We start from the raw sequence: 22,937 nt of genomic DNA on the forward strand, positions 1-22,937 counted from the left end.
GTTTTGCTTATTTTAGATGAGGGATCTATATTTTCTTACCCGTCGATCACGAGTAGGGAGGTGAGCATATAGAGGGGGCTGTGGATGTCCAAGGAGGTAGCAGGGCAAAACAGCGTGTAACCTGGGGAGATAGGTTATTATAAAGTTTGTCGCAGGCTCTAGGCAAAATGCCTCTCGCAAATGACACCGTAAAGGCGGTTGTCCTTTCTAGTGGTGGCCAGCACCTCTAGTCAGGCTCAGTTGGCTGTTCGAATAGTGGAAATCTTTTGGCTCTTCAACGAGAGCCATTGTAAGTGGTATAATTCCTACAACATTAGGCATGCATGTTCTCACTGTGGGGGAGTGCACTCAGCATTGCAATGCTTCAAAAAAGAAAAGGTGGGATTTGTTAGACCAAGTGGTAGGGAAGCTCAAGGTAAGGTCGAGGATGCTGGTGAGCTGAAGAGGTGACTCTATGTCTAGACCAGTACAGCAGGAAGCAGAGCTTATTAGAGAAGGTTTTACGATAGATTTTTGGATTCCTTTTGAAGATAAGGATCAGGCTTATTTTGCAAGGGAATCTAAAAGCCGTTTGTCAAAATGGAGCATTCGTTGAAGAACAATTATACAAGGAGGTTTTCTTTGAATAACTTGAATATCTCCACTGGGTTTGGTACCGAAGAAGGAGCCGGGCTAGTTTAGGCTCATTCATCATCTCGATCATCCCAAAGACGATTTTGTGTCGTGATAAGGAAGATTTTAAGGCATCCTATACTTCATTTGACAAGGCGTTAGAGTTGGTTAGGGAAGTCGGTTAGGGAGCCTTGATGACGAAAACAGATATTGAATTTTGACTTGGCATTTCGTCTTTTGACGGTGAATCTGGTCTGTTATCATTTTTTGGGTTGTCATTTTAATTACCTATTTTTTGTCAACATGTGTGTGTACCAATGGGATTCTTAATCTCCTATATTATTTTGAAGTATTCATTGCATTTTTGGAGTTGGTGGCTAGCCAGGAGGCCAGTAGTAATTCAGTTTTACACTATCTGGATGATTTTCTTTTTGTGGGTCAAGCGGGAAAAGAAATGTGTTTTAATTTGATGTTCCAAGAAGTGTTTTGGAGTTCCTTGTCTAAGAAGAGACAGAAGGACCAATTTATCTTTCCTGGGGATTCAAATTCACACGGATAGGAAATGGTGCTTAAACGAGAAGATGAAGAAAATGTCGGAGATTTTTGGAAAGTGTTAAAGGGGCCAGAAAACTTATGTTAAAAAAGTTGCAATCGTTGCTTGGCCACTTAGTTTTTGCATGTACGGTACATGGGAAGGGTCTTTTATAAGAGTTATTGCTGGCTACATCCGTTTAATCAAGCCACAAAGAATGTGGGCATTTGTCAAACGTTCCTATAATGGGAGCTCTTCTTGGCAGAGGGAGGTGTCAAATTTAGAACTCACATGGCAGGTTCACTGGATTTCGGGGGCCTTCTTGGCAGGCAAGCAGTGTGCCGAACAGTGGCCTCAAATGTGGGTGGAAATAGGATTGATGAAGAATTTGTTCCTCCTAGAACTATTGTGCAAGCAGTAGAGATTTGGGGGGAGAAGTTAAGACCGGTTTTGTTTTGGTGTGATAACTTGGGAGTTGTTCAGGTAGTAAATTGCATTTCCGCTAGCTCAGTACCAGTGGCACAGCTAGACATGTGCAGGCCCCCGGGCAAATTTTATTTCAGGGCCCTATTATGAGTGAACATATTCCGTAGATTCCCCCCTACCTCCCCCTCCCCGCAGCGTGTTGATGGCCCTGCGAGCCCCCCCCTTCTTTTACACCTCCTCACTCTCCCCTATTCACCCCTCTCTCCTCATGTATTTCTCTCCCCCCACTTACACCCCCTCCCTCACACACACATACAATCCCCCCCCCCCCCCCACAATACACAAATTAGAATAACCACCTACACGCACACTACAATAACCCCCCTGGCTTCCCCCCCACACACACACACAAGTGTTTGAAAAACACGGGTGTACAGTATACTACACAGTAACTTCTTCTTTTAATACAGTTAACTATAAACAACTGTGTAAAGAATGACAAACTATTTTTAACATTCTCTAATATAAAGATTGTTATCACGTGTTACCTCAATTGCTTACACTGACAGACACACAGGCGCACACTGACAGACACCACACAGGCGCACACTGACAGACACACAGGCGCACACTGACAGACACACAGGCGCACACTGACAGACACATAGGCGCACACTGACAGACACACAGGCGCACACTGACAGACACACAGGCGCACACTGACAGACACACAGGCGCACACTGACAGGCACACACTGACACGCACACAGGCACAAACTGACAGACACACAGGCGCACACTGACAGACACAAGCGCACGCTGACAGACACACAGGTGCACGCTGACAGACACACAGGCGCACACTGACAGACACAGGCGCACACTGACAGACACACAGGTGCACGCTGACGGACACACAGGCGCACACTGACAGGCGCACACAGCACACTAACACAAGTTCTTGGTAGATGGAACATGTGTGTTACCGTTCTGAAGTCTGGCAATCAAGAGACAGCACATAAGAGGTAGTATTAAACAAAAGTGTATTGGTGAAAGTGGTACATCAAGTCCATCGTTTCGGTCCTCTCAATGGGACCTTCCTCAGGGTGTGGTCCCAAAACATACATGCAAGTCCTTCACATCGCGCAACTAAAAACTAAAAAACTTGAGAAATTAAGATATTGATTTTTCTCTCTTTGTTTTGTTTAGGTGGTTTGCATTAATGGAAATACACATGTTAGTTATTTTGATGCTTAACAAATATGAATTTCATCTTCTGGACGAAGTTCCAAAACAGGTACCCATTAATTTGCTTATGTTAGTTTTACTGTAACTGTGTCTTTCTTTTTAATGGTCTCTTTCAACTCTACATTTCCATGGATCACACTCTTAGAAACCAGGATATCTCTCTTAAAACAGCACGAGTGTCAGCCAGATCTCCGTAAATATCATAAAACATATCTATAGGTTAATAAAGGGGTTCTCAACTCCAGTCCTCAAGCCACCTGTGCTGAAGCAGGCTCTTCAACTGAGCACTGAATGAGCCACCTGTGCTGAAGCAGGGATATCCTTGAAATCTGACATATTGGGGGGGGGGCGGGCTTGAAGATTGGAGTTGAGAACTCCTGGGTTAACAGCTAATTCTGATGTATGTGGAACAGTGTACTGTATTTGAACAGAATATCCACTTACATCTGCTCCAGGAAACCTTTGGATACCAGTTGTAAGTCAGGCCCGCGTGATGATCTGAGAAGTCGCATGTTGATTAAGGTGCTAATCTTTGAAAATGTCTGGGCTTGGAAAAATAATTACGACAAGTTTCAGAAAACTGTACATCAAAGCGGTGTGTGTGCCGGCATGGAGCAATTGTCTCTGGTATGGATCCGACAGCACATTCTTAACACTGTATCTCGGAATATAGGGGGCTTCTAGATTTCTATTCTACTGCAAGTGTGACATTTCAAAATGTTTTGCAGAGAAAGTAAATTACGAGCTTGGGAAAGCTGCACCCGCTCCCTTCTCCCATGGCTTGCAATGGGAACAGTGTGTGTACTCGTCAAAGCATTTTCTTACAGTATCTATTAGGCTGAGGCCAAAGAGGGGTGAGCAGTTCGGAGCCGCGCTAACGCTGAGCCTCGCCTGCTGAAATCTGCGCGATTTCATGCCCATGCAGGCGAGCCAGCGGGTGCGATCGGGAGGCGGGGGGAGACTGAGGGAGGCGGGGCAGTGACGTCGCTGGGCCAATTACCCACGGTACACTGTCGTCAACGTCACGGCGCCGTGACGTTGACGCTGCTCCGCGCTGATTGGATGTTTTCAGCCGACAGTGCTCTGAAAAACAGCTTGGCTGTCGGCTGAAAAATCCAGCGCCTCAGCACGCCTGCGGACGCTCGCGTGAGCCCCCTCTCAAGGCATCCTCATTGAGTATGCAGGGGCTCAGCGCGGAGCGTCCGCACGGCTCAGCGCGGCCTGTCCTTCTATGGACTCGGCCTTATACAGTAGCGGGAGTTTGAAAGATGCTTTACCAGGAAGAATACAAGCTTGCTAAAGCCACAAAGAGCTCTGCATCCAGGTATCCTTATCCTGCACTACAGGTGGCACTAGTGAAAGTGGGGCCCTCCTGCAAGAATATCTTTGGACCCCTACAGACAGTTCTGAGCTTGGTAAATCCCACTTCCTCATCCTACAGTATGTACTGCAGCATGGCCCCTTAAGGTGGTGGGTTCTCGTTGTCTTGAACCTGCTGCAACAAAGGTAGTTTCTCCTGTCCTGCACTATTTCCACTGCTTATAACAGGCTATGTTGTGGTATAGTGACAAGATGTTTCTGAGGGTGTTCAGCCTAAGTCCGCGCTCATGGTGGCGGCTTCGCTTCGTGCGCCCGCACTAATGAGGCTCTTACCTGATTTCCTATTGTAGTTCTTCAAATGCCCGCGGCACTGTCGCGCGTCGACGCTGCTACATTTTGGCCTGACATTTTTGGGCTGCAGTCGCGTGACGTTGGCGTCACGTGAGCTGGTTCAGCCAATTAGGGCTAACCAGCTGTGTGATGCGTTCGCCATGCCCCTGATCACCTCCCATATCTCCTGCAGTTTAGTGCACACATCGCTGGGGCTGCAGGAGTGTGTGTGGTGGCGCCTGCCCTGCCACCATAAGCTCGACCTAAGGCCGCGTCCATGCTAAGTGCGACCGTGCGCGCCGCAAAGAAAACAGGCTGTCAATGCGGACGTCAAGAGCACGTGAGCGACTTCCCAGCTGGTTTTACATGGCCACGTATCCACCACGCCTCCCCATTGCATCTCCCCCTAGGCCAAAAATCACCTCTGCTGCAGGCGTGCACGACGCCAGGTGCTCCGTCACGCATGCGCACCTAGCATGGCCTCGGCCTTAGCCAGTAATTCTCCTCCCACCTGTAAGAATGAAGCATTATTATGATGAGGGATGCTGATAATGTGGGGGTCAGTCACATGTCGCAGACAGCAAATGAAAACATGACATGAATGCTGCTGTTTGCTGGGGAAACAGCAAACAAAACAAACAGCAGAACAACTGAATCTCTGATGCTTTGCTTACAATTGTCCTGCAAACTCCTGCACACATCACTTCTTCATTTCCATTCCAGATCTGGCTTTCTACCTGTTTTATCTCTAGAGTGTAATCCCCCTCTTCCCCCCCCCCCCCCGATTAAAAAAATAAATAATAACTTCTGTGCATGACTTCTTTCTCTCTCACTCTCTGCTCCTATTGGCTATAACTGAGACCTGGCTCACTCAGTCTGACTCTGCTCTGGAAGCTGCCCTCTCCTATGGTGGCCTTTCTTTCTCCCACACTCCGCGCCCTGATGGCAGGGGTGGAGGCGTTGGGCTCCTGCTCTCCTCTCTCTGCCGTTACCGAATCCTTCCTATTCCTCCCTCTCTTGCTTTTCCCTCCTTTGAGGTTCACACTGTCCAGATCTTCTCTCCTCTCCCTGTCCACATGACAGTCATCTATCGCCCACCTACCTCTACTCACCCCCCTTCTGCCTTTCTCTCTCACTTTGAATCCTGGCTCTCTTTCTTTCTCTCCTCAGACTCCCCTGTTCTTCTCCTTGGCCAATTGCCACATTGATGACAGCTCTCTCCCTTGGGCTTCCCGCTTTCTCTCTCTAACCTCTTCTTTTGGCCTTCAACAGTGGACTGCAGCCAGCACCCACAAGGACGGCCACTACCTCGACCTGGTTTTAACTAAAAACTACTCTCTCTCTGATTTCTCCATTTCCCCCTTTCCTCTCTCTGACCATCACCTCATCTCATTCTCTCTATCTCACTTCTCCCCTTCTTCAACTCCATCTACCCCCCGGTTCTGCAGAAACCTGCGCTCTATTCACCTACCTGACTTTGAGTTCACTTTACGCTCCTCCCTCTCCTCTCCCAGCTCTGCTACAGACCCTCACAACCTGGTCATGAACTACAACTCTGCCTTATCCTCCTGTCTTGATCTACATGCCCCGCTTTCTCTTTGCCGTCCTCGCCCTTCTAACCCCAGACCCTGGCTAAATTCCCACACACGCATGCTACGTTCCTCCACTCGTTCCTCTGAACGTCTCTGGAGGAAATCTCACACTCTCGCAGACTTCCTTCACTACAAATTTATGCTATCCTGTCTCAACTCTGCCCTCTCGCAAGCTAAACAAGCCTACTTTTCTTCACTAATCAACACGCACAAGTCTAACCCACGCCGACTCTTCTCTGTCTTTGATGCTCTACTCAAACCACCCTCAGCGGCCTCTTCTTCCTCCATCTCCGCTCAGGACTTTGCTGACTATTTTAAGGAAAAGGTGAAATCCATACGTCAGAACATCCCGTCTGTTTCTTCCTCCCATCCTACACCTCTTCCTAACTCTCCTCCTGCCTTCCTTGACCCTTTTTCCACGATCTCAGAGGAGGATGTATCACTGTTGATCTCCTCTTCTTCCTCTACCACTTGCCCTCTTGACTCCATTCCCTCCCATCTCCTAAAACCTCTTGGTCCCACTATTATCCCTACGCTCACACACATTTTTAACTCCTCCCTCTACTCTGGTACTTTTCCCTCCTCCTTCAAACATGCAACAGTTATACCATTACTCAAAAATAGCAAGCTTGACCCTACCTGTCCGTCTAACTATCGACCTGTCTCCCTCCTGCCTTTTGCCTCTAAACTCCTTGAACGTCTTGTATTCTCTCGCTTGCTTCATTTTCTCAACACCTATTCTGTCCTAGACCCTCTACAATCTGGCTTCCGCACTGCTCACTCCACGGAAACAGCCCTCACTAAAATAACTGATGACCTCCATGCTGCCAAAGACAGAGGTCATTACACTCTGCTCATATTACTCGACCTCTCCGCAGCATTTGACACCATGGACCACCCTCTTCTCCTTCACATTCTCCATACTCTTGGTATTCAGAACAAAGCTCTATCCTGGATCTCCTCTTACCTCTCCCATCATACTTTCAGTGTCTCTTCTGCTAACACCACCTCCTCCTCTGTTGATCTCTCTGTGGGGGTACTCCAGGGCTCTATCCTGGGACCTCTTCTCTTTTCTCTGTACACACTCTCTCTAGGTGACCTAATAACATCTCTTTGGTTTAAATATCACCTCTACGCTGACGACACACAAATTTACTTTTCAACACCTGACCTTACACCTGCTGTACAAACCAAAGTTTCTGAATGTCTCTCTGCTATATCATTCTGGATGGCCCTCCGTCGCCTTAAACTCAACATGGCAAAAACACCTCCCAAATCTGGCCCTACTACCTCCTTCCACATTACTATTGGAAGTACGATCATTCACCCAGTAGCCCAAGCACGCTGCCTAGGGGTCACACTGAACTCCTCTCTCACATTCTCCTCCCACATTCAAAACGTTTCTAAAACCTGTCGCTTTTTCCTCCGCAATATCACTAAGATACGCCCGTTCCTCTGTTGCTCGACTGCTAAAACTCTGACTCAGGCCCTCATCCTCTTGATTACTGTAACCTCCTGCTGTCTGGCCTTCCTGCCTCTCACCTGTCTCCCCTACAATCTATCCTAAACGCTGCTGCCAGAATCGCTCTGCTCTTTCCTAAATCTGTCTCGCCGTCTCACCTCCTGAAATCCCTCTCCTGGCTTCCGATCAAATCCCGCATCTCACACTCGATTCTCCTCCTCACTTTTAAAGCTTTACACTCTTCTGCCCCTCCTTATATCTCAGCCCTAATTTCTCGTTTTACACCATCCCGACTCTTGCGTTCTTCTCAAGGATGTCTTCTTTCTACCCCCTTTGTATCTAAAGCCCGCTCCCGACTTAAACCTTTTTCACTGACTGCCCCGCACCTCTGGAATGCCCTTCCCCTCAATACCCGACTAGAACCCACTCTATCCACCTTTAAGACCCACCTTAAGACACACTTGCTTATACAAGCATATGAATAGCACTGTGGATTATACTGGGCACATGATATAAAGCTTAGCCCCCTGTAGATGCACTTACCAGAACTCCCTCCTACTGTCTGTGTACGTTCTCCCTACCCTCCAATTAGACTGTAAGCTCCTTGAAGCAGGGACTCCTCTTCCTTAATGTTACTTTTATGCCTGAAGCACTTATTCCCATGATCTGTTATTTATATTATCTGTTATTTATTTGATTACCACGTGTATTACTACTGTGAAGCGCTATGTACATTAATGGCGCTATATAAAGACATACAATACAATACTGTAGTTCAACTTTTTAATAAGCCATTTGAATCTCTGTCCAGTGATTTTTCCTTGTAGTGTTTAAGCTGGAGATACCTGATTGTAACTTTGGTATTTGAGAATTTTATTGCAAAAATAAGTGTGCCGTGGAAAAGAATGGTTTTGATCAAATTGGCTTATTTATGTAACTGGTGCCTAATTGTCCTGAAAAACGCATCTCGCCATATTCATTAAACCGTTCCCTCGTATCCAACCAGGCGGTCAGTGTTATGTGGGGTTTTCTTTCTTATAGCAATTTGCTGTTGGCTTGTCAACTCTCTGCAATATGCATATTTGATATGATAATGAGGAAATCTTACATTAAGTATTCACAGGCGCAGTTCGATTCAATGAAGCGCGAGATCGCAATTGTCAGCTCACATCTTGGCAAACGTGACTTCTCCTTCAGGCTGGCGAGATTGATAGTTTTCCCATGTATCTATGAAGAGTATAAACGTGCAGTCTCACATATTAACACATTGAACCGATCTCAATGATATGTTTAGTATGTTCAGGTATGTTCATACCGCAAGTATCCGGTGTGAATTGAATACCAAGCAGGAGCCGGAGTGAGTGGTGGAGGAGGGCTCGTACCCGTGGGGAGCCGAGATTGGGCGACACGGCGGGCAGGTTCCACATCCGGATGCGGGGAGTGTGAGGCATCAGAGTACTACTGAAGCCACGAGGATCTGCTTACAAGTTGTTGGTGTTTGAGATTTCTCTCATAGCTGCTGAAGTTCTAGCTGCGTTTGTGAGTGTGCACTTTTTATTGTGTCCAGCCCCATAACATTGTTTTTACCTTATTACACTAGGAGTGTGCCTGTTTTCTTCTTTTTGCTGTAGCTATGTATGTGTATCTTTATTTATATAGCGCCATTTACATACATAGCGCTTCACAGCAGTAATACACATGACAATAATATAACACATAATGGGAATAAGCGCTTCAGACATGACGGTAACAATATGAAAGGGAGTCCCTGCCCCGAAGAGCTTATAGCAGGGATAGCCTGAAAACCTGACCTGTTGGTGGCCCTTGAGGACTACAGTTGGCCACCTCTGATTTAATAGGTCAATTTAATTCACCGCTAACTCGAAGTGACACATTTCACTAATATTAACTGTGAGAAATTAATGTTCAAGTAATTATGTTAATATATATATCTATTTTTTAATTATTAATAATCAGCCATGTGTTTGCCCTCCCAACACATTATAGTAATGAATTAGTTCATTTGAATAAGTCTGCACCTTTCCCAGTATGTACCTGTGACGGGCAAGGGTAACCCGGCTCCACAATGAAGGTTAAGCCTATCTGGTTACCCTTGGGCCCTGAGGGTCAATGGCAGCTACCTAGCACCACAAGCCAGGTATCATTGTATGTCAAAGTTAAAGTGACCCCTGCTTTTCCACTTTTCATGTTCCCTTTGTCCCAGACTCATGAAACGTTCTGTGTGTAAGTTTTAGGTGGGATATTTGGGTAGAAATGCAATTATTTTGATTGCAGGGGTTCGGGGGCAAAGTTACCGGTCGTTCCCATAATTCTCCCTGGCGAGCAGGCATGATTTGCCGGTACGCGGGTGGAATTATACCAGGGCTGCCCAGTGTCCCCCACACTCCTGGTTTTCGAGCTCAGTCCTATTTCCCTTACAGTTATTAGTCTCCCCAAGGTCTCCCATGTATTAAAATATGTTTTTGTTTTGTTTTACACATTTGTTATGTCTCTATGCAGTCAGCCCGGGCATCTGCTTAGGCGCCGGCATGTCTGCATAAAGTTCGTAGTTCAAAGAGGAGAGGATGTCCAGAGGTGAGAAACACTTTTGGTGGACGAGGAAGGGCGATCGTTTAGGCCCGAAGAAAAAAGGGCACCCTGTGGGGACACCTTTTTTGAGTCTCCTAGATTTGGCGCAGCCTGCCCAGCGGGTGGCAATGAGTTAGCCGGGGGAGATACAGCTTGTAGGTGCTTCTCCCATTGGCTAATACATATTTTCCGCTCACCCGGCTTTTCGAGCCGGCTTGGAACCCCTCCTCCTCTGACGCCAGCCAAGAGACAAGACCCTTTTTCTATTGGCTAGTGCGATTGGGTTCCCACGCTCTGATTGGTTGCTCCTCCTACCTTCACGCTAAGGATTGCTTAGCGGAGTGTATGTAAGGAGATGGTCGAGGCAGAGAACCAGACCATCCAGTGTAGATGAAGCTGGGGCGGGCTTTTAAAAGTTGCTCTGTCCCGAATAGCAGAGCAACTGGCTTTGTTTTGAAGCTAGGAAAGTTTGCCCTGCAGAGACTTAAGTCCCGCGTCAGGACCAAATTCTGAGAATTGAATGTAGTGGTCGCGTCTAGGATCTCAAGCCGAAATGAGGACCAGGAGAGCCGGGTGTATATCCCAGTCAGGGTAAGCCTACCGAAGCCGGCGCCCTGCCACCTATTGGAGCCTAGATTTCACCCCCAGTAAGTGTGATTTTATCTGTATATTGTGTAATTCTTTGTGTTGTACGTGGGTTTACCGAAATAAACTGCATTTTGTTTCTACTACCTTGTTTTGCATAGTGCATGATCCCGGTACAAATATAAATAGGTGTTAATAGTCCGGATCTCCCGTGACAGTACCCTAGCCCTCAATATTACAAATCACATCAAATGTCAATATCCCCTCTTGTGCCACAGAATGTGTATGCAAACGAGGTGTATTTTGAGTCAATATTTCTGGTCCTGAAAAATTCTTTTTTTAATACAGTGAAGATCTACTCTTTTTTTTACCCCTACATACTGTATTGCCTGTAAAAATCGGTTTGTCAACTACACTCACAGTGTAAGGAATAGACCTGAATGTGTGTGAGTTCCAATAAAATCTTAAAACAAAAAATGATATTGCATATTTTCAAGTTGTTTTGAGCAGGTACATATGACACGTAAAAATAAATTTCTGAAATGTGGTTTCAATTGTTTGTGGGCTGCAAAACCTTTAGCTGAAAACCAGCAGGAACATGATTCATAGATGTTGTTCAGTATGAGGTTTTGAGGCCAAATTGCTCCCTTCTAAAGATATACACATGTACAGTAGCTTTGTCACTTCTTAATTTAGTTCCACCGCACACAGTCTGCACTGGAGGTTTCCTTCACCAAAATGCATGTCTCATTAACTCACTCAGTACAGTGTTACAGTGGAAAGTCCAGCTCACAAGAGCGGCAGTGTGATGTGATGGCATCCATTGCCTTACATTCCTGCCATTGTTCTTGGATGAATCAGAGATTGAAAAGAGAAAATGAGTGTTGATAGCTGTGTATGTGCTGGATTCATTCCATGACGCAGCCACCGCCGAAAGAATAACGACCTTGGGTAGTACAGCTAACATTCTGTATTATGTGTAACCCCCTTCCCCTATGCCTATGGGAAACCGTGGGCGATTACGTGTGCTGCGGATACCTGTATGCTCACAGGAGGCCAGAGCCTCCGCTTCTGGGAGCCTGGGGTGAGCTCTGACTCGGTGCAGCGCCTCCACCTATGAGGATCCCAGTGTAGGCGGGATTAACTCCTCATAGGAAACAATACGACAATAATAATACAATCAATGTATATAACACACTTTACTAACCCAGTAATAACACAATAATACAATGACACACACTTCATAACTATATATATATATATATATATATATATATATATATATATATGTAGAGGTATCAGTACCGTGTTAGCCGAGCTTCAATAATCAAAAAATAAATAGATGATACCGTTCTGTGGCTAACGAAATGCTTTTATTTGTGCGAGCTTTCGAGATACACTGATCTCTTCTTCCGGCGATGTTACAATGAATGAAGCAAGGTTTTTAAGTTATCCTTGCTTCATTCATTGTAACATCGCCGGAAGAAGAGATCAGTGTATCTCGAAAGCTCGCACAAATAAAAGCATTTCGTTAGCCACAGAACGGTATCATCTATTTATTTTTTGATTTTATTTATATATATATATATATATATATATATATATATATATATACACACACATACACATACATAGCAGGTTATCATATCAGATATCCGAGGTGTGCTCCTTTTTGTGCACAATGCAGATTGAACTGGCAACCAGGAACTGGAAATCGTCTGCTCTTAAAACAAGCCAGGAGAGTGTCCACAAGTATGATTAGATACACCTACTAAAACTCTCTCTCTCTCTCTCTCCTCCTCTCTTTGACCTAAGTAATGCATCATTAAATTCCTGCATTAACAATAAGGGAGCTCTGTGGATAGATGTTATTACAGGTGTAGTCCCCATTTGAGGACTTCTGGTTATTATAAGGGGTTAACAGCCTTAATGAGTTAACTGGGTGGGATCACTCAGGTCATTCCCCTCCCCCTCATGTGATGCAGGATGACTATGCAGAAAGGGATAGCCTCTCCTTTAAATGTCTTGTGACCAGTGATGTCACTATAGGGAGATAGAAGGATGTATACAGTTGTGTGAAAAAGAAAGTGCACCCTCTTTGAATTCTATGGTTTTACATATCAGAACATAATAACAATCATCTGTTCCTTAGCAGGTCTTGAAATTAGGTAAATACAACCTCAGATGAACAACACATGATTTATTTAACAAAAATAAAGCCAAAATGGAGAAGCCATGTGTGAAAAACTAAGTACACCCTTACTGCTTCCATAGTAATTAAGATGCTAAGTAGCAGACAGGTGCTGCTAATCAAATGCCCTTGATTAATTGATCATCAGCAAGTGTGACCACCTCTATTAAAGCCGAAGTTTTAGCAGTTTGCTGGTCTGGAGCATTCAGGTGTGTGTTAACACAATGCCAAGGAAGAAAGACATCAGCAATGATCTTAGAGAAGCAAATGTTGCTGCCCATCAATCTGGGAAGGGTTATAAGGCCATTTCCAAACAATTTAAAGTTCATCATTCTACAGTGAGAAAGATTATTCAAAAGTGGAAAACATTCAAGACAGTAGCCAATCTTCCCAGGAGTGGACGTCCCAGCAAATTCACCCCAAGGTCAGACCGTGCAATGCTCAGAGAAATTGCAAAATTACATTACATCTCAGACTCTACATGCCTCAGTTAGCATGTTAAATGTTAAAGTTCATGACAGTGCAATTATAAAAAGACTGAACACGTATGGTTTGTTTGGAAGGGTTGCCAGGAGAAAGTCTCTTCTCTCTAAAAAGGACATGGCAGCATCGCTTAGGTTTGCAAAGTTGCATCTGAACATACCACAAGACTTCTGGAACAATGTCCTTTGGACAGACGAGACCAAAGTGGAGATGTTTTGGTCATAATGCACAGCGCCATGTTTGGCGAAAACCAAACACAGCATATCAGCACAAACACCACATAACAACTGTCAAGCACGGTGGTGGAGGGGTGATGATTTGGGCTTATATTGCAGCCACATGATTTGGGAACCTTGCAGTCATTGAGTCGAGCATGAACTCCTCTGTATACCAAAGTATTCTAGAGTCAAATGTGAGGCCAAGCTAAAGCTTGGCCGAAATTTGTCATGCAACAGGACAATGATCCCAAGCACACCAGCAAATCTACAACAGAATGGCTGAAAAAGAAAAGAACCAAGGTGTTGCAATGGCCCAGTCAAAGTCCAGACCTCAATCCGATTGAAATGCTGTGGCTGGACCTTAAGAGAGCTGTGCATAAACAAATGCCCACTAACCTCAATGAACTGAAGCAACGTTGTAAAGAAGAGTGGGCCAAAATTCCTCCACAACGATGTGAGAGTCTGATAAAGTCATACAGAAAACGATTACTTCAAGTTATTGCTGCTAAAGGTGGTTCTACAAGCTACTGAATCATAAAGTATACTTAGTTTTTCACACATGGCTTCTCAATTTTGGCTTTATTTTTGTTAAATAAATCATGACACAGTGTAATATGTCAGGTGTTATTGTTCATCTGAGGTTGTATTTACCTAATTTTAATACCTGCTAAGGAACATATGATTGTTATTATGCCCTGATATGTAAAACCATAGAATTCAAAGAGGGTGTACTATCTTTTTCACACCACTGTATATAGGGTTTGGGACTGCACTAAAATCCCTCCCGCCAAAACAAAGTACAATCCGTGCAATTTGTCCATTTTTGTAGGCGCCGTTTAAATGATGCGATTTGTAATACAGAATACGGACAGTTGTCAAATTTTATTCAGCGATTAATGAGCATGTCAAACCATGTGGTTTTACCAGGACAAACGCGCAGCTCCTACAATATCCCCCTCTGATACGTTGTACGGCAACCTTTTTATTCACTAAGAAAATTATTCTAGAATGGTTGGTGGGGCACATATGTAAATGATATGTAATATAAACTACAAGTCTGCGCCACTTTTCTGTGCCTGAAATGCACCAAAAATGTCCACCAAGTGTTTTCCGGCTTCAAAGACAGACAAGTACACCCAAACCATCCATAATGCATTCGTATGTTTCGAACATGGCACACACCATACAAAGAATAAGATATTGTGTGCAAGGTGTACATGAATAATGAGATATCAGTATGTGCTGCTAATGAGTTTAGGTTAGGAATGGATTTTTGGCCACAATGCAACACTTTCAATTTTTTTTTACAAAACTATTCAATATACTACATCTCCAGTGTGTCAGATTTATACCAGGAACACAGGAGCCTCACATGTGAGAAACTGTCTCTTACATCTGCTGAGGATTGTTAGAAGTCAGAAACTTTTTGCATCCTAAAGTCAGCCTGTTTTCCCACATCGAGTAGTGGCGTACAATTTGATACATTCCATTATAATCTGCGAGTCGTGTAACGCCTCCGTTTGACACCCCCCAAATCAAAAGCTGACGCACGACACAAAACCTGTAGCAAAGTGCTTCATACAGTGCCGCTAAGAGACGCAAGATAAAAATTACACTATTTGCGTCAGTTTTGCTCAAAAACCACTTTAGTACATGTAACCCCCTGTGTGATGAGCTCCACACATTCATACTATACCCCCTGGCAGGTTCCTCTCCAATGTGCTCTGGACATGCGAATGTAATGGACATAAGAGCAACCACTAATAACAGCTATACAGGCATACCCCGCTTTAAGGACACTCACTTTAAGTACACTCGCGAGTAAGTACATTTCGCTCAATAGGCAAACAGCAGCTCACGCATGCGCCTATCAGCACGTCCTGAACAGCAATACCGGCTCCCTACCTGTACCAAAGCTGTGCACAAGCGGGGAGACTATAGAGCCTGTTACACATGCGTTATTTACATCAGTTATGCACGTATATGATGATTGCAGTACAGTACGTGCATCAAAAGTGGGGAAAAGGTAGTGCTTCACTTTAAGTACATTTTCACTTTACATACATGCTCCGGTCCCATTGCGTACGTTAATGCGGGGTATGCCTGTATACACTAATAGACAGAACCCTAAAGTGAGAAAAAACTCATAAAGTACAGGGTGTACTAATAACAGCTGTGGAAGAGGAGGAACTATGAGGGAGAGGAGCCTTTAAAAAGGAGGGCGGCCATGTTGAGCTCAGATGTGCCCGGACCTGAGGGCTATCAGGGTCGGTTGAGGAGTGCAGATTGTGCACATGGCAGCGAGCTACAGTCCGGATATGATAGTGTTCAAGCGCCGTCGGAGGGAACCCTCAACAGCTATAAAGCACAGGGGTACCGAAGCACCCTTTGCGAGACACAGGCCTGCAACAGTTGGTACAAAAAAATGCTCCCACAGTGTGCCGGCACCATAACAATCCACCATACCCAGTATTGGGTGACTAATACACCACTGCCACTGATTCACACCCATGCAGCGTCATTGGGTACTTTGTTATATTGCCCTTGTTAGTAGTGGCTAAGTAAACTCGGTGTATCACCTGTATACCGTGTCCGTATTCTTCCCGCCGTCTGACCATAGATTACATGTGGCCCAGTAAGTTAGTAATAGGAACTCAGCAATAGTAATACACTGGAGAGCTAAAAGTAGAGGGGTACATACACATCTCCCACTGAATTATAAAATCCGTGTTAGAACAAGATGTCACGATCGTGATCTTTTCCACAGACGATTGCTTTCAATTTAACGCAATTTAAATATATGTTTATATGTCGAAGAGCTTTTTTGAAAATAATAGGATCATTTCTTTGCAGAGTAATCTTCACCTAGTGGGAACCCAGCAGCCTGACGGGCCCTGTCGTGTTCAATACAAACTAAGAGAATGAAGGCTCATTCTGTAGATACTGAAAGCAATAAGGTAGAACAATGTATGTTCCGTTCTGGGATCTGTTGATGTGCATCAGTATACAATTCCATCAAGGCTTTACACCGTGTCCTTCTTTTGTGTGTGTTTATCTGCCTCCTTCCCCAGGCTTAGCCCAGTGTTGTTTACGTATAGTATATACCACTTGGGGTTTAGTAAAAATAGTCTGTGTAATTAAAACTCGACGGTTCATAATCCAAGTAGGTTCTTTCTCAGTTAGAACTTTATTTCTAAACAAGCACAGAGATAACAGCAGGATGCACAGTCTGTTACAAAAAAAATGCTTGAAAGCAATTAAATGTATACATTATTCATTACTAGTCATGTATATAGGCCACACATCCTAATCAGTATTCATATTTTCAGTGGTCTAATAAAGGTCACGCCTGGTACAGTCTCTGAAAGTGGTATTTTTCCTGTTCCCAAAGAATTTGTCTGTTATTGTATTATGTCTCCCTATTTTTGGGACCCAACCACAATATATACAGATGTAATCAGGCTTACTGTTTGTCTTGCCGAGGCAGCTCGCAGTCCCATTTCGATTGTGGTCCGTATGGATTAAAGCTGCGGGGATCCGATTTGGAAGCATGGAACCCCTGCGCAGCGCAATCGTGGCAGATACTGGGCACACTAACTCTTGGTGCATCTGTATATATCCACACAACTGTCCCTAACTGGGAGACTCCAGCCAATACCGGAGGTTAAGCCCGACCAGAAGATGGGCACAAGGTCCGTTATTGTCAGTTGACTTCACTTGCCTCCGCAAGCATGGCTGGACCCTCCTCAGAGGTCTTGGGCCATGCTCCCCTCTCACACTGGGCCCTGCCACCCACCACCCCCTCTCAATAGTACTTCAGCAAAGTCAAAATGAGGCAGGGCACCTGCATGTGAATCATCATTAACCATTTCATTACAGGGATTATTTACTTCAACTCTTCCAAAAATCACATTAATATCCCTGTTTGTGGTGTTGCTTAATTACTACTTATTGATGAATACTGTTACTTGTGTTTCTTAGATCATCAAGGGAACCCCGAAAGAAGAAATCTGTGCACGGAGTAGTCCATATGTACTTCTATCTTGTGGTTTTATAAATGTTGTGTTCATATGAGAGAAATAAAGATCCTTCCGGCATTAACTTAGAAAAAAAGAATAATCAAAAAGTTAAAGGAAGATTCACCACTTTTCTGGTTCTGTAGTGAAAGGGTCCGTATTCTAATCTTGTTCTGTCCCACTTCCAAGGCGTCAAAGGTCAAACCATGTAGCAGCAGAGTTAAAGAAGGGTCACTTGTGTACTATGGCAGTAACACAGACGTTACAAAGTGCTACAGTACTTCTCTCTCTAGTCTGCTTCCTTTCTTTTTATTCTGCAACATTCTATGTCCGACTTATACAATCCTGCTGGGGCTCATTGAGCTGGTTGGCTTCACTTGGAAATCTGGTGCAGCCGAGAGGAAAAGCACGACAGTAGATATGATGCTGGTGCATTAGGTTTTGGTAATGTCAATTAACCACCAAGGTACCCAAGGTAGAGTTAGTATGTGCTGGCCCTGCAACAGCTAATTAATGCTTACATATACTTACAGTATAACACACTAGTATACTTATTTAGCACTACGAGTAAAGAGAACACTATGTATTAGAACAATACAATTACAGTCTGATTTTGGTTCCTAAGGTACCTGAACATAAAGTGATTTGCTGAAGGTAATAAGGAGCTGGCAGTTAGGACTTAAACCTCAGCCTCCCACTTAACTGTCTAGTGATTATTAACAAGGCCACTCATACTCACAATGAGGGAGGAAGAGAGGCCTAATGAATATAGGGGACTTTTAACTGTAGATTAAGGGAGCTGGGTTCTAGTGATTAAAAGATGGCCGCTGTTCAATTCTAATTTGGGACATTGAATTAACCTGGATTGACCCATCTATAATGTAATGTCATTGAAATGTGTATTTATTCAAATCACATCAAAAATTCAACTCCATTTCAACCTTGGACATTTAGGGGTAAATGCTAGAACTGCTGAGGCATCCAAATATCGCCATTGAAGTCTGTGTAGATTTTTCATCACAACTGCCCCGAATGGCCGCTTCAGCAGACATAGAATTTACCCCTTGGCTGGGGCCTTTCTTACAAACAATATAATTTAGGTGGTGAAAAATATAGAGAAGATTCTTTTTAGGACTATTCTCATTCACTTTTTAAATTTTTTTTATATACATACATAAATACATACGGTTGGGCGTGTCTGCATCGCCACAAGATGCTGCTTAAGGAGAAAGCTCCAGCTCCACCTAGTTACACAAACATTAAAACATACCAAAAAAACAAACTTAAACTGCTAAATAACGAAATGAAAAGTATCTACTAATAGAGGTGATGCCTCCCAGAGGACATAATCAGGAACTCAGACACTTTTTAAAGAACAATTGCCTGAAATAAAAATCGGGCCTACGTCATGCTGCAGAGTCAGCACCTGTATCTCCACGTGCAAAATCGGAGGGGGAAGAGGACGAAATTGGCCAGGGCTGATGGCGAGTCCACACAAAAGCGTACATAAAGAACCCATCAACAAACGAAGATATTGGCGAATTGCTGGCGCAAATAAAAAAACATCATGGAAGCTATTTCAAAAATAAAAAAATGGTATAGGTGGCTGAGTCACCGAACTTGAGGAGAAAGGTTTTGCTGAATAGACAAAGGTACCCTGAGCAAGCAAATCGTCATCCAACAGAACCAAATCCTCCATTTAGTATTGAAGTTCTTCTATCTGGACAATTGGGGCTGGAGATGTAACATCCGATACAGAGGGATTCTGGAGTCGGTAGCTACCCCCGATATACCAAAATATATACAGAATCTCGTCACCGGGATTTTAAAAAGTGCTTCAGACAAACGGCTGATAATTGATAGAGCACACAGTGCGCTCAGACTGAAGCCCAGTGAAGTGGACCCACCCCGCGACATCATAGTGAAATTACATTTCTTCACAGATAAGATGGAGGTGATAGAGAACGCCAGGGAGATGGGTCAGATTCAGTTTCATGGGTCAGAGATAAAAATATTTCAAGATCTGGCCTTCGCTATACCCTACAACGCAGACATGAAATTAGGGAAATCACAGATCATCTGCAGAGAAACGGCATAAAATGCAAATGGGGGTTTCCCTTTAAACTAATAGTATAACGTCAAGGAAAGATAGGGAGTCAGAGGAAGCATCTTTGACCGGTGGAAAACTACACCTACCAGAACGAGCCCAGCAAGAGGCCCGGAGACCAGTATACCGAGAAAGGGTCCCATGCGCAGGTAGAAATTGAACCTGGTTGGCAGAGGGAGAAGAAGAAAGGAGACGGACCACACCGCTACTTCAGGTAGAGATGCTGAGGATGAGCGGAGGCCCAAGGAACGCATGGGTCTGATGTGAGAAGGGTCGAGTCTGAGCTGTTGCCTGTAACCTGAGCGGATTCAGTGTACTGAGAGTTGAAGAGAATACCACGTTTACTGTTTTTATCCATGAACGTTTATGACAATCTACCCACAATCAAGTGAGAGGTTTGGTAAGCACGAGTTAGCAGGTCTGAGAGGAGCTACTGACTGTAATGTATATGGACACTGAATAGGCCCTAATGCCAGTATTGTATTGCAGGGCAGAAAAAAACTTGTGGGAGGCGCAGATGTCACCGTATGTGGAGAAAATATATATATATATATATATATATACAGTGTTCGACAATCCTATACATTTACTCGCCCGGGGCGGGTGGATTTAACCCCCAGGCGAGTAACTATTGGCCCAAGCAGCACACGTGTTTTGTTTTTTAAATTTTCCCTGCTCGCGCTGAAATTTCCCTGCTCGCGCTGGCTGAAAAAAAAAAAAAACTCCCCCTACCTGACAGATGATTGGCGCGCGCTCCCAGGCTTTGTGGGCGCGCGGCCAGGCTCTATATGAGCCAGCCCCCAACGAGCGGCCATTTTTTTCCCATGGAGGATGGAGGACACAGTAAGTATTATCTGTGCCTTCCTCCACCTCCCTCCCCTCCCCGGTGCTCCTGCTGCCCGCAGTTATGGTGTTGGGAGCGGGGGATGCCCCCTCATGTCCCCGTTCCCCCCCCCCGCTTCCCCCCCGGTCCCGTGTCAGAGAGCGCCGGGTGATGGGAGCGGGGGATGCCCCCTCATGTCCCCGCTTCCCCCCCCGCTTCCCTCCGGTCCCGCGTCAGAGAGCGCGTCGGGTGATGGGAGCGGGGGATGCCCCCTCATGTCCCCGCTTCCCCCCCCTGCTTCCCCCCGGTCCCGCGTCAGAGAGCGCGTGGGTGATGGGAGCGGGGGATGACCCCTCGTGTCCCCGCTTCCCCCCCGCTTCCCCCCGGTCCCGCGTCAGAGAGCGCGTCGGGTGATGGGAGCGGGGGATGCCCCCTCATGTCCCCGCTTCCCCCCGGTCCCGCGTCAGAGAGCGCGCCGGGTGATGGGAGCAGGGGATGCCCCCTCATGTCCCCGCTTCCCCCGGTCCCGCGTCAGAGAGCGCGCCGGGTGATGGGAGCGGGGGATGCCCCCTCATCCTCCCGGTTCCGCGTCAGAGAGCGCGCCGGGTGATGGGAGCGGGGGAAGCCCCCTCATGTGGGAGCGGAGCAGGAGATGGGCGGGGGAGCGTGGTGGTGCTGGTCATGGCCTGTGTGTGTGTATATAGGTGTGTATATATGTGTGTGTGTATGTGTGTGGGAGTGTGTGTATGTATGTGGGAGTGTGTATGTATGTGGGAGTGTGTGTATGTATGTGGGAGTGTGTATTTATGTGGGAGTGTGTGTATGTATGTGGGAGTGTGTGTTTGTATGTATGTGTGTGTGTGTGTGTATGTATATATATAGGAGAATGTGTATGTGTGTATGGGAGTATGTGTGACACCAGAGGTACCTCCCCCCCCCAATCAGTCAGTCACCCCTGCCCCGGTCAGTCAGTCACCCCTGCCCCGGTCAGTCAGTCACCCCTGCCCCGGTCAGTCAGTCACCCCTGCCCCGGTCAGTCACCCCTGCCCCCCTCTCTCTGGTCTCCCCCCATCTCCCCTCTCTCTGGTCTCCCCCCGTCTCCCCTCTCTCTGGTCTCCCCCGTCTCCCCTCTCTCTGGTCTCCCCCTCTCTGGTCTCCCCTCTCTCTGGTCTCCCCCGTCTCCCCTCTCTCTGGTCTCTTTCTCTCCCCTCTCTTTCTCTCCCCCCTCTGTCTCCTTCTCTCTCCTTTCTCTTTTTCTCTCTCCCTCTCTCTTTTTCTCTCTCCCTCCTCTGTCTCTTTTTCTCTCTCCCTCCTCTGTCTCTTTTTCTCTCTCCCTCCTCTGTCTCTTTTTCTCTCTCCCTCCTCTGTCTCTTTTTCTCTCTCCCTCCTCTGTCTCTTTTTCTCTCTCCCTCCTCTGTCTCTTTTTCTCTCTCCCTCCTCTGTCTCTTTTTCTCTCTCCCTCCTCTGTCTCTTTTTCTCTCTCCCTCCTCTGTCTCTTTTTTCTCTCCCTCCTCTGTCTCTTTTTTCTCTTTCTCTCTCTCCTCTCTCTCTTTCTCTCTCTTCCTCTCTCTCCCTCTCTCCCTCTCTTCCTCTCTCTCCCTCTCTTCCTCTCTCTTCCTCTCTCTTCCTCTCTCTCCCTCTCTCTCCCTCTCTTCCTCTCTCTCCCTCTCTCCCCCTCTCTTCCTCCCTCTCTCTTCCTCTCTCTCTCCCTCTCTCCTCCTCTCTCTCTCTCTTCCCGCCTCTCTTCCCGCCTCTCTCTCTCTTTCTCTCTTTCTCTCTCTCCCTCTCTCTCCCTCTCTCTCCCCCTCTCTCTCCCCCTCTCTCTCTTCCTCTCTCTCTTCCTCTCTCTCCCCCTCTCTGTATCTGGATATCTTATTTACCCTATATATCTTAACTGTCCTATACTACACCAAAATAACCTATACTGCTTTCTTCCAGATCTGACTCAAGCTTCACACGGGAGACATCGGAACCCCCCCTAACCCAGGAGACAGGTAGGGAACACATTCCCTCCAATGTATAACATTGCGGGAATGAGGTACCTGGACATTGAGGGACTGCGGATCAGGTAAGATCCCAGGTGGGATTGCTGCTTTAGATATTGTGAAGCGGGGACGTCCAGACACTGGTTAAGGGGTTCAGGAAACTAGTGTCATCCACACCTGGCTTTTATTTCTAGATCGACACTTACACACACACACACACACAACTAAATACATTTGTCAAAAACGAATGTTGTTCTGACTAGGAATTTATTAAATGTATTTTAATTTTAATTATATATTTTATTTTAAAGCGGGGTTGGGGGCGGGACTAGGGGCGGGGTTGGGGGCGGGGTTGGGGGCGGGACTAGGTGGCGAGTAGATTTTTTGGTTGGGCGAGTAGATTTTTGGGTGATTTGTC

The 22,937-nt window shown here is 45.7% G+C and overlaps 1 protein-coding gene across 4 annotated transcripts in view; it reads left to right on the plus strand.

Annotated features, from left to right (window-relative positions):
* The window catches only part of CYP39A1 (cytochrome P450 family 39 subfamily A member 1), a 154,441-nt gene extending 136,752 nt beyond the window's left edge, over window positions 1-17,689 (plus strand). For all 4 annotated transcript variants that reach the window (XM_075598527.1, XM_075598525.1, XM_075598526.1 and 1 more), the window contains exons 11-13: window positions 2,780-2,867; window positions 16,442-16,545; window positions 17,570-17,689. In XM_075598527.1, coding sequence (XP_075454642.1) covers window positions 2,780-2,867; window positions 16,442-16,513 — 160 coding nt within the window. In that variant the 3' untranslated portion in view covers window positions 16,514-16,545; window positions 17,570-17,689. The remainder of the gene's footprint in view (window positions 1-2,779; window positions 2,868-16,441; window positions 16,546-17,569) is intronic.
* Window positions 17,690-22,937: the final 5,248 nt, after the last annotated feature.

This window comes from Ascaphus truei, chromosome 4, assembly GCF_040206685.1.
Source record: "Ascaphus truei isolate aAscTru1 chromosome 4, aAscTru1.hap1, whole genome shotgun sequence".
NCBI lineage: Eukaryota > Metazoa > Chordata > Amphibia > Anura > Ascaphidae > Ascaphus > Ascaphus truei.